Below are 17,993 nucleotides of genomic sequence, written 5' to 3'. Positions count from 1 at the left end.
GAAGATGAGCGTGGTGGAAGACTTGCGCCTGCCGACAGTGAAGCCACCTAAGCAGCTTGGCTTCTCCAAAAATAGCTTTGAATTCGCTCCTATATAGAATAGCGTCAAAATCGCTCCTACATAGAATGGTCCCTCGAGCCGGATTCAGTTTAAGGTAGTAATTACCTGAGCAAGCCTGCGGCGGTAGCGGAAAGATGAGGGTAGTAGAAGACTTGCGCCTGGCGACGGCGCAGCCCAGCGACTGCGGCTTGAAGCTGCGGAGCTGCTGCATGAAGTCGCTGCACTCCATGAGCGCCACGTCCGCGAAGTGCAGGTCGCACAGGATCTGGTTCTTGAAGCGGCGGGCGCGCTTCTGTAGAGGAACGTCAGGTTAAAGAAGGAGGGAAAAAATATTTGCATATTGCTTACACGGCGGGTATCTAAGTATAAAAGGAGAAACTGACTGACTGACTGACATATCAATGCACAGCTGAAACTGCTTAACGTAGGCAGTTGAAATTTGAAATGGACGTAGCTTATAGAGCTTCCACTATGTTATTGTATTTTTGACGTTTCCTTATGTCTGATAAGTAAAGTTGGTTTTCCTTTGCAGTCGTCAAATATGTATGGGATTTCGAATGTCTAAAAACCAATAATATAATGGACAGAGTATGGGTACCGTAGAGGTGCACTAAGAAAGGAATTCCCGAAATTCCAACGGGAACGAGAATTAGCGGGAAAAAACATTTGCATAGGAAAATGTTCTACGTCGAAGTGAAGGTCGCGGCGGGTCAGATATTTAATAAACTCACGAGCAATAAAAAAGCTCCACTAGTTTACAAAATGTTGACACCAAATTACCGCAATTTAAAAAAACATTAAATATAGAATTTACATTTTGGTAATAGTCTGGCGAGTTGCTAAATGTACTTCAATATTGCAAAGTATTTTTCGTTTAGGAGTAATTTGGTGTTATTGTCACTTTTCATGCACGTCACAACATTCGTGTCATTGTAAAAAATATTATTTAGGTACTTAAAAATACAAACAATGATTTGTATTCTAACTCCACTCAACGAGCTAATAAGCGCTAAATGAAATTACATCATAATGTATAACTGGAATGGGTATGGCTGAATGGGTTCGCCCTAATATTTCAACCGCGAGGGTAAAATTAACAAAATAATTGGAATTTTTCATCGCTGCATAGCTATTCCATATTGCCGAGCGTGGTTGGCAGACGGAAATAACTGTAAACATTATTTAGATTGAAAATTGGAATGCCAAAGAGCTAATTGAATATACGTATACGTATGAAAAACCGGACTAAGGGAATGCGCGCACTGCTTTTTTTTTACGCGACAGTTTCTGAAACGATTTTTAGTCGCGCTATTCATGTATTATATTCATGTATGCATATATTTTCTAAACGAATTTTTCTTCTTGCGAAGACGACCAAAAGGTCTGACTAAATACAGTTATAATAAATTCCACTATCCGCGGCAACCACAGCATTTCTGCTAGAAATTATTGTCTTCATCTTCTTGTGTCGATGACAAATATACTAGGTATACCTAATCAATCAGTGCTAGGGTTTTTCACCACACGTGGTGAAAAGATTTGATAGTCAGATTAGGGTGAGGTTAAGTAATAGTATTACTTATTACTTTACTCTACTTTCTTTACTTTCATGGTAACAGTAGACACGTCACTCGTGGAGGCTCATTTCTTGCTCCGCAGGGTTAATTAAATCTGTTGAATTCCTCGTTTACCAATTTCATAAAATCTTTGTAATTATTTATGCGAATATTTTAAGGCCGTTAGACATTTTACATGAATAAGTACTTTATTATATCGGTAGCCATTTTAGGAATTTAAATAACTGTCTGACTGTCTGTTTTGCCTTTTTGTGATGACTAGGTCTGATATATATAGATGATTCGTGAAGATTGTTAACATAAAAAAATGGTATAAATTTACTCCGGAGTACATGCCCCTATAGTTAAACATTATAACGGTCCAGACTTGTAAATAAATTATTCCGTTCAATCATTGAAGGGGTTCACATTTTACTGCGGAAACAGGCGGCTCACTATAAACTGAAACTATTAAGCTCCGTCTCAAGCACCAACTACATATTGTAGTAGGTAATAGGGACGGTTCCAGTATTACTTCATGGTAACATAATGGACAAAGTAATTAAGGGAGTCGCTTGCATAAAATATCCTCTAGCCTTAGCATAAAGTTGCCGTTTCGTTCAAATACAAGTGATATATCGGCGCCATCATCAGAAAATAAAGGACTGCTGAACATAGGCTTATGGCAAGGGACGCTACAATCCTGTAGCCGTATCGTATTGACACCCAGTCATAGAGTAAGTTTAAAATATACCAGAATCGTCTCTCAAAATTTAAACGTGTTATCTCTTTCAGTGTCAAAGGTATCGCTTTCATCTACGTGACTAGTATACAATATGTAGAGACTCCAGTTTTACGACCTTGCAATTCAAACTATGTATATGTTAGTTTGGATTGGAGCTTGTCCTTTTCTTATCTGGTCTATGAGTTATTTACGACATACAGTGTAGAGGTACAATTTATCGGAGTTTATTGTTCATCAAAACAGGTCTGAAATTTTATAGTTTACACTAGTATATTAGCATTCCGACTGCTGGTGTCAACGTCCATGCAGGAAATATTTGTTTTGCCTGTAGCCGAAAGTTTATTTTAATTTATTTTTCACGAACTTTACAAAATATTGAGTCAGCACTCAAGAGTGAATTCCGAAAAATTCGCTTTTTTATCATATTTTTTGCCTCAATTGAAACAAAGGAAAGTAGGCTTCATAAAATGAACTTGAAATACTTACTTATAATATAATTTTACCTTCTTTCAAGTATTGACAGACATATTTTTCAATAATAAGCCTACTTTGACTGTTTATTACAGTTTTAATTACAATTACTTTGAAGTAACCGTTAAAGCTCCTTAATGGGACATTAGCGCACATTTTTATATCTTTTGTATACAAATGGCGCGCCAGCGAACACCCGTTTCTTGCACTTATTTTTATCAGTAATTTTACAATCACTTCCAAGTTCCAGTTGTAAGAGCCTAGATATAAGAGTAATAGATATAAAATAATATGGCAAATAATTTATTAGAGGTAAGTAATTTCATCTCATCATCATCATCAGCCAATAAACATCCACTGCTGGACATAGGCCTCTCCCAAGGAGCGCCACAACACTCGGTCCTCGGCCTTCCTCATCCAACCACTACCCGCCACCCGCCTAAGGTCTAAGGTCTAAGGTCTAAGTAATTTCATCTATTATTTTTTTATTTTAACACACAGCTCCATTTAAAATCTAGGCACGTGAAGGCCTATACGTGATTATGAGTTGATAATGATGATGATAGCGTCCCGTCAATCGATTGTCCTTAAAGATGATCAGGGTAAACTGCACATTCAAGTATTGCATAGCAACAGAAGTTGCCAACCAACTTTTGTTATCATCATTACAACCCATCACGGCTTTATTACAGGGGCGCGGGTCTCCTACCAAAGATTTTAGGGTTTAGGCCTAGTCACGCGTCCTAGTGCTGATTGGTGGCAAGCTTGTGCTGAGAAAGTTGTCCGGTAAGTGGTCAATCTGACTGTCGGATGTTTTCAAGCTGCCCGAAGGCTTCTGACTAGGCTTTATGACTGCTGCCGATACAGAAAGTGGGACACACGGCTTAACGTGATATCTGAAGCACGGAAGCGACCAGAAAACAACCATTCCATATCGGTGACCCATTCAATGAGTGATCATGCCATGTGACCAGTTACAATCACTGAAGCTAGCTCGACTACGGACGCTTCCAAATTATGTTATAATAATTAATTTTATAGAAGTGATAAAAGTCAATATGACCTAGCCTTCATTGCATACAAACAGAGTGGCAATTTTTAATTGAATGCAAAGAGTGAGTTATTGGCTGGAAGATAGCAAGCAAGACGCCATTAAACCAGGCACTCAGGCTTCCATTTTGATTTTGCCTTCCGTCCGTTGTTTATATTAGTTCAAGCTGCACTATTAAAGTTATAAATTACTTATAACTTTTAATTGACATACTTTTCATAGCAAAATAAAATATTTATTTAACTGTGGGGTTACTCGGTGTTTCTGTGATCTGTACAAGAACAAAAAAATCAGTTCACAAAACGAAAACAGTTTTCTATCTGTTTGCGCTCATTCCTGTAAATGTATGCTATTTAATGTATTTTATGAGAGGAATAATAGCCTTGTATTATTAAATTGGACGTACAAAAATGAGTTAAGTAGTACATTATAGGTGATTACTAAATTTGAAAAAAATTAGTTTCCGGAAATGTCCACGGGTAAGCCGTGTCCAATCAAGCCAAATAATAACATAAGAAAACATACAATTTTCAAGTAAGTAGTAGTAATAATAAAACAAGCATGACACTGTTTTCATTTAAGTACAGTAACAGCCCCACTGTGCTATTATTTCATGAGCAAGTCAAGTTCTTACGACAGATTTTGTAAATAATATATAAATTAGTATTTCGTTATTAAATTACACAAAAGTTATTAATAAACCATTATTACCTTATAACTAACCAGTGATAGTGTTTGCAAGAAAAATATCCCGCAGTTACTTATAAATAAAACATAAACAAGTGACAATAACAAACCGTGCTTAATCTTTTTAAATATCTATTAAAACTTAACTATGAACAACAATTAATATCAAGTGTGTGTGTATCAGTGTGAATAAACAAAAAAAAAACAGTGAATAAATACACAAAACAAGAAAAACTTATTTGTGTTAGATAACATAAGTCCAAAGTCCACTAACGTTCATATTGTGTACAAACTCAGAAACACTATTGACAATTTCACTACTACATTTAATGACTCAATGGTGCAGTGGAATAAGTGACCGAAATTGCTAAGTAAGCTCGGTGACCGCGGGTTCGAGACCAGGGACTTGAAATAGTTTTTGTTTGTTTTAATATATCTTCATGCATTTTAAGATATAGAATACGACGAAACTAAAATTAAACCATTGCAAAGTAGGTAACTTGCTCTGCAAGTTCGAAATAAAAAGTACAGAGGGCGCTAGCATACTTAAATATTACAGAAATGGAAAATATCACTGTAAGAAGACAAAAAAAATCGTCTTCATTTGAAGATCTTTCTCATATTAATGAAGATAAAAGCAGTTCACTCTTAGACTCAACCATTAAAAGCTTGCCAGCAAACGAATATTTTAATTCCTCAGAGACATTGCAACTAAAAGAGAAATTGATGGCTGTACAGTACGACTTATCTAGCGCTCATGAGGAAATTGGAAATCTTAATCAAGAAAACCACCAATTAAAGCAACAAATATCAGAGCTAAATAAAAAAGTTGAGGTCCTCATGAAACTCACAACTCAACAACCAATAACTAACTCCACTCCAAAGAATACTTTATCTGGGACGCCACTAAATAGATTTAGAAAACGCTTGGAATACAGAAAAATTGCAATAAACTCTACTCCCTTATCAAGACAATTAAATCTGGAAATGGAGATCCCCTGTGACACTCAGCGATCTGTAAGCATGAGTAAATCGATATTGGTTCAAACTGAGACTGCAAAAAAGGTATATAAACCTGAGGAAGACATGGCGACGATTTGTCCATTACCTACGGAAAGCCATCGTAAACAAAGAGTTCATCTGTTCTCGGACGGTGAGGGAAGGGGAATGCGGCCTTTCTTGCAGAGACTTCTAGGAGAAGATTTCGAAGTCACGACAACCTTAAAACCAAATGCCACATTGGACCAAATAATGGCGGATTGTGAAAGTGTTTGCAAATATTTCACCAAGAATGACTATGCCATTATCTTAACTAGATCTAGTGATAGAAACCCGCTTAAATTGCAATCCTTCCTTTTCTACAATTTACACTTGCTAGAGCGCACTAATGTTTTATTTGGTGAAGTGTGTAAAAGTCTGTTTTTAAACGAACTTAAACTAAATAATTTAATCAGGATGATATGTAACAATTTTGAACACACAACATTTGTAGAGTTTACAACCTTAAATATAAATACACATAATAAGTTCCATAAATGTCGGGTATTGTTACGAGAAATTTTAAAGCAATGTTATAAACAAAATTATACATGTTATATGGCGACAAAACAAGTTGTTGGTAAAACTCAGACTGCTGAAAAATTCACCCAAACCATCCATGATGGCACTATGGATGAGTGTAACGTAGAGAAAATAGATGTTAAAACTATTGTTAATTCCACAAATAAGCTTTTTCGAGAATAATCCGAAACTGGATAAATTGGTAGTATTTCATCAAAATCTCTGTGGAATATCGAATAAAAAGGATGAGTTAAACGTGTACCTAAGTGATTTCAATGTTCTTCCTCAGTACTTAGGTATAAGCGAGCATTTCTTGTATAGAGATTCTATCTCACATTTTAGATTATTAAATTATAATATGGTGTCTTTTAATACTAGACCTAAGAAAAAAAGAGGTGGAACTCTCATATTGGGGATAGAAGGCAGAGATTGTGAAGAACTAGAAATTTGTAAAAAACTTTATAAAAGAGAGTCATTCGAAATATGTGGTGTTAGGGATTGTTCAACTTCTCTGAATATTTTTTGTGTGTATAGAAATCCGAAAGATAATAACTTTGATGACTTCCTAGAAAAATTGGAAAATCTCTTAGAATTCTCTTTTAATAAAAAATGTGTGATCTGTGGCGATTTCAATGTCAATATTTTGGCGGATAGTAAACAGAGAAGTGCATTTCTGAATCTACTTGAGTGTTACAACTTCAGACATCTAATTAACTCAGTCACTTACATTAGGAACGAAGCGGAATCGGGACTCGATAACTTCCTCACAAATGTACCTGAGGCACATATTTCTGATACGAATATTGATCATAATGGTCTCGGTGACGGCCATGCAGGTATATTGTGTTCGTTAAAATTGGAAAACACAAATTCTAAAAAGTGTAATCAGTATGTAAATATAGAAAGACGACTTTTTAGTGAGAAATCAAATACAATATTTAGGAATAAAATACTAGAGCAAAATTGGAATATTTTCGGAATAAACACGTTTATTTTAAAGCTTGTTAATGCTTTCAAAGAAAGTTTTAAGAAAACTAAAAGAAGAGTGAATGTTAAATCGGTACAGAAACTAAAATGGATCACAAAAGGCATCAGGGTATCTAGTAAAATGAAGCGAATATTAAATGGAGCGAAGGGAAAAAATCTAAGTAACAATAACTATCACAAAGTATATATACAACTGTACAAAAAGGTGATCAGACATGCTAAAAGAATTTCTGTAAAAGAAGAAATTGAAAAAGCCAAAAATTCTACTAAATGTATTTGGAAAGTAGTTAATAGACACAGAAATAAACAAGGTATTAATATTAGAAATAAATTAATCTTAAAAATCAGCAACAAAATTATAGAAAATCCAACTGAAGTGGCTAACATACTTTCAAGTGAATTCGATAAGAGTAACGTTAATTCGCATGGAAACTTAGATGACTCTATATCAATTTTAGAAAAAAATACAAACCGCATTGCAGGTAATATAAACCCAAGACTTACAACTCCACAAGATATTTCAAAAATTGTTAAAGAAATGGAAACAAAAACGTCAGTTGGTCATGACGAAATTCCAATCACGGTTATAAAGAATAATATAGATATCTTAGCAGGGCCACTCAGTACCTTTTTCAATAACTGTTTGGAACAGAATGTTTTTCCAGAACAGCTAAAAATTGCCAGAATATTGCCCGTGCATAAAAAAGGTTCTCGTGCTGATCCCCAAAAGTATAGACCTATTTCCCTTTTGCCGACACTATCTAAAATTTTTGAGAAAATTATAAAGAAGGAACTCGTTCTTCACTTAAATCATAATAATATTATCAGCAACCGACAGTTTGCTTATCAGAAATGTGTTGGTACAATCGATGCGGTTGATTCTTTAGTTTATGATGTCACTTCAAAACTTAATGATAAAATGAAAGTAGCAGGTATATTTCTCGATCTAAGTGCCGCTTTTGATCTGGTGGATCATTCTATTTTACTGGGTAAACTTGAACACTACGGAGTAAGAGGGAACTTCCACCAATTACTTCAGTCATACCTTAGTAACAGATACCAATTTGTGGAAATTGCAAACATAGATAGTGATTGTGAAACCTTACACAGATCAAAATTAGTGAAGATAACAAGAGGAGTACCGCAAGGATCCATATTAGGACCGATGCTATTTATAATATTCACAAATGATATGATTGATTACATAACCAGATCTGTACCAGATACGAAATTGGTGGTTTTTGCTGACGATACTAACGCGGTAATTTCCTCACCTGACATTTTAACACTTAATGAAAAGTCTCAACTAGCTTTATCGGCCTTTACAAATTGGTTCAAAATAAATAATCTGTTGCTAAATACTAGCAAAACATGTGCTATGCTCTTTAAATCGACATGTAGGAATGATGAAAAGATTGACATATTTATTGATGGTAATAAAATAGAATTAGTAGAGTCTGTAAAATTTCTAGGCATATATATAGATGCCCACCTAAACTGGAAGGAGGAGCTTAACTCAATTGGAAGTGTCTTGAGCTCAGCCTGTTTTGCTCTACGTAGTTTACGTGATGAAATAGACATAAAACAACTTCTTCAAGTTTATTACGCATTGATAGAATCAAAACTACGATACAGTATCCAGTTCTGGGGAAACAGCTATGAGTACAATATGAGCAAGGCATTTATCATTCAGAAAAGAGCCATAAGGACCATGTTACGTATCTCACAGAGACAATCATGCAGAGAACACTTTATTAAACTGAAAATTCTAACAGCACCATGTCTATACATCTTAGTTTGTACATCTAACTTAGTTAAACACTTGCACAGACACGAGTCGGCTTTGGAAAGAATTGACAGACTGAAAACAAGGAGGAAAGACCTAAAAATTCCCATATGCCCCCGGATAAATATAGTGAAGCACTCATCTAGATATCAGGCTCTTCATCTGTTCAATAATTTGCCCTTGGAATTCAAACAAATTAACTCATATATTTCATTTAAAATTAAACTTAAAAAATACCTCATTGAAAAGTGCTATTACAGTGTTGAGGAATACTTAAATGATAAGGGACATTAACGCAGTTCTTTTTTTATTTTGTTGGTAATTTTAACGTTAATTTATTGTGTCTTTTATTTCTGAATAAGCATATTGTTAATTAATACTATTATTTTTGTAAATGTTGTAAATTGCTAATAAATCTAATTAATGTAAATTTATTAATTCTGTATTAGGTAATGATTTTTGTAATGATGTTTACTATAATAATTTATTTATATTGTTTTAGTTTAAGCTGTAAATATTGATTATGTAAATACTTTTTCAAATACAATGTACATTGTTTTATGAAATAAATAAATGAAATGAAATGAAATATTATTATTACCTACAGATACAGTCACTCCGTCACATCGAGCTCGCTTTGTGCCGGGCGTTGATTAATTTGGATCACTAGTAAGAGCTCTCAGCAATAGCTCTCGATTACACCCGTCTCTTTGTCTATGATGCGTCACTAGTACATAGTGGCTACATAGTGCTTCAATAGGTGCTGCAGTATCGGGTAGCTGACATGCGTCGGGGTTGCAGGTTCATTTATAACGCTTGCGAATAAAAAAAAGTATGAAAATGTCAGATGGACTCATACTATGTATTGATTTCGTCCTTCTTTTTCCTATTTTTCATATTATGTTTTTTTAATCATCATGACCATGATCACATTAAAGGCACTGATGGTGAGTTCGGGAAATTCAATTAATTATTTAATTAAACATAGGTACTGGTTATATTAGGGTATAGTAAAGTTCTAATCCAACTTATCCAACGCACGGCGCAACTTTTTTGTGCTGATATCTAAAAATATTTTATTAAAAGATTTATTAGGAATAAAAAAAAATATAAAAAAAAGATCCCGACGAATTGAGAACCTCCTCCTTTTTTTGAAGTCGGTTAAAAATAGACTTTATTTGAGCTACGATAATTGAAAATGTTGTTTTACATTTTATAGTATAGTCACCAGTTTCCTCTGTCACTGCTTATGCTTTAAGTCGTGATTTTTATGTTACTTATAACTATCTACAACGAAGTTTTTTCAATCTTTTTTTTTATTCCAGTCTAAACATAACCGCGTAGAAATATTAAATATTTTCCTACGATTGAGAACGTTGCAGCATCAGTAACGACAGTAGTCTATGTTGATTTTCCTCATGGTTAAACTTACAAAGAGGAAGATTAAGGTAACGGGTCCATATATCGCGGTATTCAAAATGGCGTCCTTATTTCGAGTTATATTTATTTTCATGATTATTACTCATTTTAATAGGTTTGGATACTCTAAAATTACATTTAATCGTTCATTATCTTTAACTGAAACTACTTGATGTAGTAAATATGTTTAAAATTGCCTAAAATTACTAAAAACTCATGTAATGTGCCGTGAGGGCGACGCCGCCATGTTTTTCATACAAACGCGACCCGGCTTACGTAAGGCCAGCCATATTTAATAATTGTGTTTTTTAATATTTATACGACGTTCAACTTTGTAAATAGTTTATATTTAGTTTATTATATTCTTATACTTACATTAAATTTAAATTTTAACTCTTTTTAAACTAATTTAACCCCTTTAAACTCAAAAACAAAATACCTCGGTATAAGGGCCTGATTTTTATACGTTGTTCCTAACTCCGAGTTACCCTCGGTATAAGGAAAAATACTATGTCATGATTTTAAGCTTATAACTTTACAAATAATAACATTTGAAGTATATGCTTGATTACATAATAATAATGATGAACGTGACAAGCTTATAACCTAATTCGGCGGTACAAAATATCCTCTAGGAATCTTAATATGACACGATAATTGTTGACCCAAAAATCATGGTTACATAGAAAACCTTAACTTAGTATGTATATTTGAAATGATAAAAAACAGTGTTATTTCATCGCTATTAACGTAAGTGATACATAATTTTACCAATATTTTATGTATGATTTGAGTAACAAATCTATGTTGTTTCTAAATCGATAATTTGATAACTCGGAATATGGATTATTAAAATACTTGCTGAACCCCTAATATGGAGTATGACATTTTACATAGGTAGGTACCTCGGAAATCGGAATATGACTACATCACACCTTCGCAGTGTCATCCGATGCCGTCATCAAACCATAAAATCAAGATGAATTAGCGACTTTCTTCCTAAATATAAAAGGGGTGTGGATAGATATGCCTGACTTTACGAAACTACTACTAGATACTACCTACTTATTACTCTTTATAAAAGAAGAAAGAAAGAAATTTGTAGACGTAAAACTTTATTTGGGTGAATAAAATAACACACACGACCGTGGAGTTTTTATAACACTTATATACACAATTGCCTAATTTCATTTCTGTATTTTATTTCCATTATCCTTCTACTTCGAGGTCTGATGGCCGTTGTAATATTGTTATCCCAGAATTCCCAGATAAATGAATGTCCTGTATACTGCATTTCATGTTTGGTTTAGGGGTCTGGTTGATTTTTTCATTTTCTTGTTGTTGTCACTGAAAAATAAAGTAAGTAGGTAAATTGTATGGATAGTTGACAGAATTAAGCTTATCCTTATAAGTTGGTACCCATTTTCACAAAACTTAGTGAGTTTAGAAACGAAAACGCTAGAACAAAAACCTAGGTTAGTAACTAAACTGATGCCAAATTACTGATAAAAACATACAAATATTTTCATTTTACGTAATTTCCTAAAATAATTCGCACACAAGCTTACCTTATCGATTTTCCAATTGCATATTGCAAATACAAACATAATAATTTAATAAAAGATGTTTGTTTTCTAATGTAAAGACTTAACAAAAATACTTTCAAAGAATAGCGGCAAACTTTTCGGCGGAAAATTGAACATGGCGCCGGCGCGCCTCCAGTCCAGCGCGCATGCGCCATAGAGATGTACCTAGTGCAATGTTCCTTGCTTCCGACCTATGCTTGAATGAAAAAATAATCGATGCTGGATCGATTCCTGGGTAGATACTTTTATTATAATCATATTTGTTTATGGTAAATACATTAGGTACTCATCGGAAATTAGTATACTGATAAGGTATTTGGCTTTTGTAAGTATTCGATACTTTTCCTCATCCCTTACACATCTACTTTTATTACGTATCATCAACTTTTAAACATTTAAGTAAGAACATAAAATATCGTGGAAAAATTTTAGACCTTACTTAGATAAAAACTATAGTAAAAAATGTTTAAATCATTCGAGTTCAATAATCGATTATATTCGATTACTGTCACTATTTACCCATCAATTTACCCCATCTCTACTATATTTTTTTTTTAATCGCTTGGAAAAGTCCATAGAACATCATAGAAGCATTATGAATATTTTTTCTAGCCAATGTTACCAGTTGCAATAATGAATTATGAAAATGTTACATAAATAATAGAAATTATCACGAAAACCAATATAAATGGAGAGTATTTAATTCTTTTCATTGTTTTCAACTACTATTTAGAATAATTAAATTTATTTGGAGTACTTTAGGGTTAAAAAAGTATATCGATATTTTAGATTGTAATTTCCTTATGTTCATGGCCACACTCATGGAGCCACTGACAGGACTAACTCGGAATATGGAACAGGCTACCTCGGTATATGGAAGAAACCATAATCCTACCTCGGTATAAGGGCAAATCGACATGTGTAATAAATTATATTTTTTTAAGTATAATTAATGTGTTATCAATGAATCTGTGTTAAGAAATATAAAATTTAACGTATATTCTTACAGAAGACAATATTTCACATCAATATTGATGGTTACAAATGCTTATTTTTCTTACTTACTTTCAAATGTTGTTATTTACCTCGGAATATGGACCCGTTACCTTATTTAGATCGTATCAAACGACACAAAAAACAAGTTTATTTAATGAAGTCCTGCAGTGGAGTTTATTCAGTAATTCTGCAGAAAAATATTGCATAACTTTATACTTACTGGCTTTAAATGTTTAATACATTTATGTAATAATATAAGTGGATAAAATGTATTCTATAGGTGAGATACTCATTATGTTTCAAAGTGTAAACAGCTGGAATATTATTCAATTTTATAATTAAAGACAATAGCATATTAAGTAGTATAGTTTTCAAATACTTACCATATTTTACTTTTTATTCCGATTTTCACGAGAAAGCCTTTTAAAGCGAAGAAAAGCTGGCAGGTAAAAGCTAGTAAACTATACGCGCGACTCTCGGCTGGTTATAAAATGGTGGAATTGTTGAGTGAGAGTGGCAGATAAAACAACAGACTCCCGAGAAAGGTTGCAAATGAAAATATTACGAAGGCTTATTTGAAGTCAGAGTGCTTGGTGAGAAACACCATCGGTATAAAGGCAGATCTTATCTTATCTTATCTTAAACCTACTATTGCTTTTCCCCAATTCTCCCCAGCGGCCGCGGCACGGGTCTGTTATCCTCCAATCACAGAATAATATTTATCGCGACAGTTTTTTGTTTTATTTTTCTATGTGTCACATGTCACACCATCTTCTTCGCATATAGTTAACGAGCTGTTTCCGCGAACTTCGCTTCGCCTTAAAAAGTTTTCCCGTAGAAACCCCGGGATAAAAAGTAGCCTATGTTCTTTCTTCCAGAACCGGGTCCAGACCATCTGTATACCAAATTTCAAATCCGTTTAGTAGTTTTGGCGTGCAAGAGTAACAGACAGACATAGTTACTTTCGCATTTGTAATATTAGTTAGGATCTAAGTCAACATGATAAGGGTGTGGGTACATACCTGGTTGGGCCCGGTGAGGTTCAGGCCGCAGGAGTTGCAGCGCAGACATTCCTCGTGGTAGTGGTTGTTGTCGTACAGCGGCGACGGCTCTGCAACATAAATGTGTGTTAGTCACACGTCTAGCATAAATATGCTGTTTCTCTTTGATAAATTGGAAAAAATATAGGTATAGTTTATGCATCTCCGTAGATGACCCGTCTCCGTCTCGTTACTTTTTAGTGTATTGGTATGAGAGGTAAAGAAGCAAATTATTTTATGCGAATTTGCAAAATTGATTGAAAATAATTGGTTCAGATAGACTCCCTGAGTCATCTTTTCGTTCGTTCACTATTTCCGGGACTCAGTATAATTTAGGATTAATTTAGGCTAATTATTTTTCGATCATAAGTTCATAGTTGCCGATTACTGATATTTTTTCTGATTTCATCAATCAAGATACACCGTATAAAGAAAAAATAAATTATTATCTGTTTGTTGGTATTACGAGTAAAAAGTTTTTGTGATATCAATATTCGACATCGCCTATGAATAAATTAAGTTTAATTAAAAACAATGTGAATGACTATTTACTTAACAACGAAACGAATCATATTCCGGGTGGTTATTTTCGTATTTAATATTAACATTAAATGTTATCAAAGCTTCAATTACCGAGAGTTGTGCAAATACGAAATCCTAGAGGTACAAACACACATGTACACATACAGCGTTGCGCTCGCATATCACCACATTCAATATCAAATAGTTGCTCTGTCAAAGGACGTATCTGTTATTTGAGCTCACTGAGGTAGTTACAGTAGGTTCCCGATATACATTACGCTTCGGACTGGCTATCGATCTTATTCATGTGCTGTAAGAGATATTTCGATCTGAGAATGTTGCCTTTAGAATAGTGTTGCCGGATTTACACACTACATGGTTTTGTATGGCTTACAAACGTATATTGTATATACAACATTATTATCTACTGGGAAGGGGTTGTTGAGTGACTATCTGATAATTATATATTTGGCTTTAGATCGCATCCAGTGGCGTACTTTGAGAAAGGCCTACGTGCAGATGTGGACTGCTATAGGCTGATGATAATGAGGCTACGAATAGATATACAAACATACTGATCGATGCTTGGTGAAAAGTAGTATGTATGGTATCATTGCAAACAACACCAACCATAACATTAAATACTAATTTCACATATGCTTTAGAAAGTAACTCAGTAAAATGGGGGACAAAGCGGAATATTGTTGTCCATGTAATATATTTTTAATTAACATTGTGTTCAGTTTATTGCAATTAGTCTTTTTGTACGATTAGTGACGAGTAGGCCATTAGACAATAAAGGGTGATGTGTTTACTATAATAAAGGAAAATATATTAAAATTTGGTTACTCTAGAATTGTCACCAATATGACACGGGTTTTTTAAATACTTAATATATTTTTATTGTGTACGACAATTGTTTTTTTGTCAATCAAAAAAAGTAAAAAAAAAATTGGAAATACCTAACACAAAGCTTCAAGCGTTTTAAATTACCAAAGCAAATAATATGTGAAGAGTATGTGTGTAAATATCGAAATAATGTACTATTTGTATTAAAATAGTTTTATTTGTATAATTTAATGGTCGGAAAATTTAAAAGAAGTAAATAACACACATTCTATGTATAAATCCATATTTTAATAACTGATATTCTTTTACCGGCAACCGATAAAATATTTTATCGTTTTACATAATAATTAAATTTATATTCGTTAGTATGTTACATTAATAAAAACATAAAAATAGACACGAAAGTACAAAGATTAATCCCAAAATTTCCATAAGCGGTGGAAAAGTCAGGTAAAACTAAGGCTACAACCTCAGGTACGAGTACAACATTTTTAAACAGCGGTAAATATTATCTGGCCTTAGTTGGCTTCTTGCCATGAGGGAAAACGTTGCCAACACTTGGCTCCTTCAATAACTTTAAACTACAATTTTACTCCTTGTTTTAAAAGTTTTCTGAGGAGCGATTTATCATAATCTTTAGAAATGTAAGCGGTTAGTTTACGGCGGACCATAAACCTATTAGTGTTAACTATCTTTTCGGTCATATTAGCTAATATTGTATTGTTATTATTTCTAAATATTCACCATATTTTTTTTGCAGGTTATTTTTCGATTACATTTTTTTTTATCAATGCCAAGATAAAGGTTTTAATTAACATTAGCGTACAGATGAAATGTATTATTTATTAACACCTATACATTTAACTAAAACAGAACGATAAAATATTATTGTTATGATAATACTATACAGTCAAATTAAAAGGCCGTTAGAGTTCGTTATTTTTAACTAATTTAGTTTTGCTACGAAATTTCGTAGCGCTACGGGTTTCGTAGCGCTACGGATTTTGTAGCGCTACGGATTTACTTCATATTAACATTTAACAAACATGATTTCAGGGCCTTTTGGTTTTTCTTTTTAGATGAATAAAACACTTTTAAACAATATTTTTATAAACCGCCATATCAACAAATAAATTAATTGAAACTACATAAACATGAAACGCTCGCAGTTTAATTTTAATTTAATTTCCAATATTATATTAAGATCGTATAGTATTTTATTTGTTTTTACTTTTTGTAAAATATTGTTTGTAACATGGAAGTTCATACGTTCAACATTATTTGTCAACATTTAAATATCCGTCCTTAAACTAAAATGAAGTAAATATTTAAGTCTTTATAGTATTGTTTCTTTGAAAGCTTAGTCGGCATTGTTTGGAAGAACTTTAGAGAAGCCTGAAAATGGATCACGGGCTTTGAACTCAAACGAGCTTTTGTTCAAATATTGAATAGTTGTTTGGTTTCTATTTGTTTTCAATGACATAGTCAATTCAATAGGACTTGCCAACAAGGTGAATTGGCACACTAAAAAGGTTTGTCACAAACAGATTTTCAAATTAAATTACAGACCGTTAGCTAAAGTAACTGTGGGCGGGGTTATTCTTTGTTACTATTTTATATCGACCCAACATCTACTTTTGAGGGTATACCTTACAAAAAATCAAATGATACAGCAAATCTATGTATTATGTGTATTGTTAAAGAAATTGGCAAGTAAACAGATTTAATCTCAGCGAAGAATCATATTATATGGTTCAAATTGCTAAATGTTTAAATAAATTTTTTGTTTTTATATTTTAGGTCAAAAATGTACCTGTACACTTTTCCCTCACATTGAGTTGCCCTCAGTAGTGCACAAAAACTATACACTTTATTGTACACACAACGCAAGCCGTGTCGTTGATGGAGTTGGCTCTACAACTTTTAATAAGTTCTTGTTGAGCTTCATAAGATTTGATATTTTTTCATCCTGCCGTTGCGACTTTCACCAACGGTGGAGGAAACTCAATTTATGTGGAGAAATGCTGAAATTGTCGAAGCTGAGACTTTGTGAAGAATTGTGACAAACGAGGTTACACGGAGAAAATCTCATACGTTGCCCAAAATAAGAGGTAAAAATGATATGTACGTAACATTGTAATTTATAGGAACTATAGAGGTATTCAAGCTTGAGACGTCTTAGTCGGCCTGCAGAGGCTGTATGAGGAAAGACGAGGACAAGGCTTTTGTCGAAAAATTTACCTGCGGTCTCACCACAAACATTAGTATAATAGGTATAACTTACAAGTAAAATAGATTTGTCGTTGTCAAATTAAATACCAAGGGAATGAGGAAGTAAAATTGTATGCAAATACTTTTTACATACGGTCCAAATTAAATACCGTAAGTATCTATAGTCCCGGTAAGTAAGTTTCGTATAATATTTATGTATGGTAAGTAACACATTTTAGTTTGTATTATTTTAATAATTAAGAAATATAAAGTAATATTTACTATTAAATTTATTAATAGTTACTGTAAAAAAACTGACTGAGTATCCACAATCATAAAACCAACGTTAAAAAAATAGAATTTAAAAGTGAGTGATTAATTAGCCTGGTAATAAAAATTCAATCTTGATAAAGCCAAAAAAGTGATGTTAATTTCTTAAAAACCATACTTAATGCGATTTATCCAAT

General features: G+C 33.3%; 1 protein-coding gene across 2 annotated transcripts in view; it reads right to left on the bottom strand.

The window, feature by feature from the left end:
- LOC105380439 overlaps positions 1 to 17,993 on the bottom strand; it is a 180,508-nt gene that overhangs the window by 61,274 nt on the left and 101,241 nt on the right. For both annotated transcript variants that reach the window (XM_038113850.2, XM_038113851.2), the window contains 2 exons: positions 13,927 to 14,015; positions 166 to 352 (listed from right to left, as the gene is read on the bottom strand). In XM_038113850.2, coding sequence (XP_037969778.2) covers positions 166 to 352; positions 13,927 to 14,015 — 276 coding nt within the window. The remainder of the gene's footprint in view (positions 1 to 165; positions 353 to 13,926; positions 14,016 to 17,993) is intronic.

The sequence above is a fragment of the Plutella xylostella genome, chromosome 18 (genome assembly GCF_932276165.1).
Source record: "Plutella xylostella chromosome 18, ilPluXylo3.1, whole genome shotgun sequence".
Classification (NCBI taxonomy): domain Eukaryota; kingdom Metazoa; phylum Arthropoda; class Insecta; order Lepidoptera; family Plutellidae; genus Plutella; species Plutella xylostella.
This window is presented reverse-complemented; position numbering and strand designations above follow the sequence as displayed.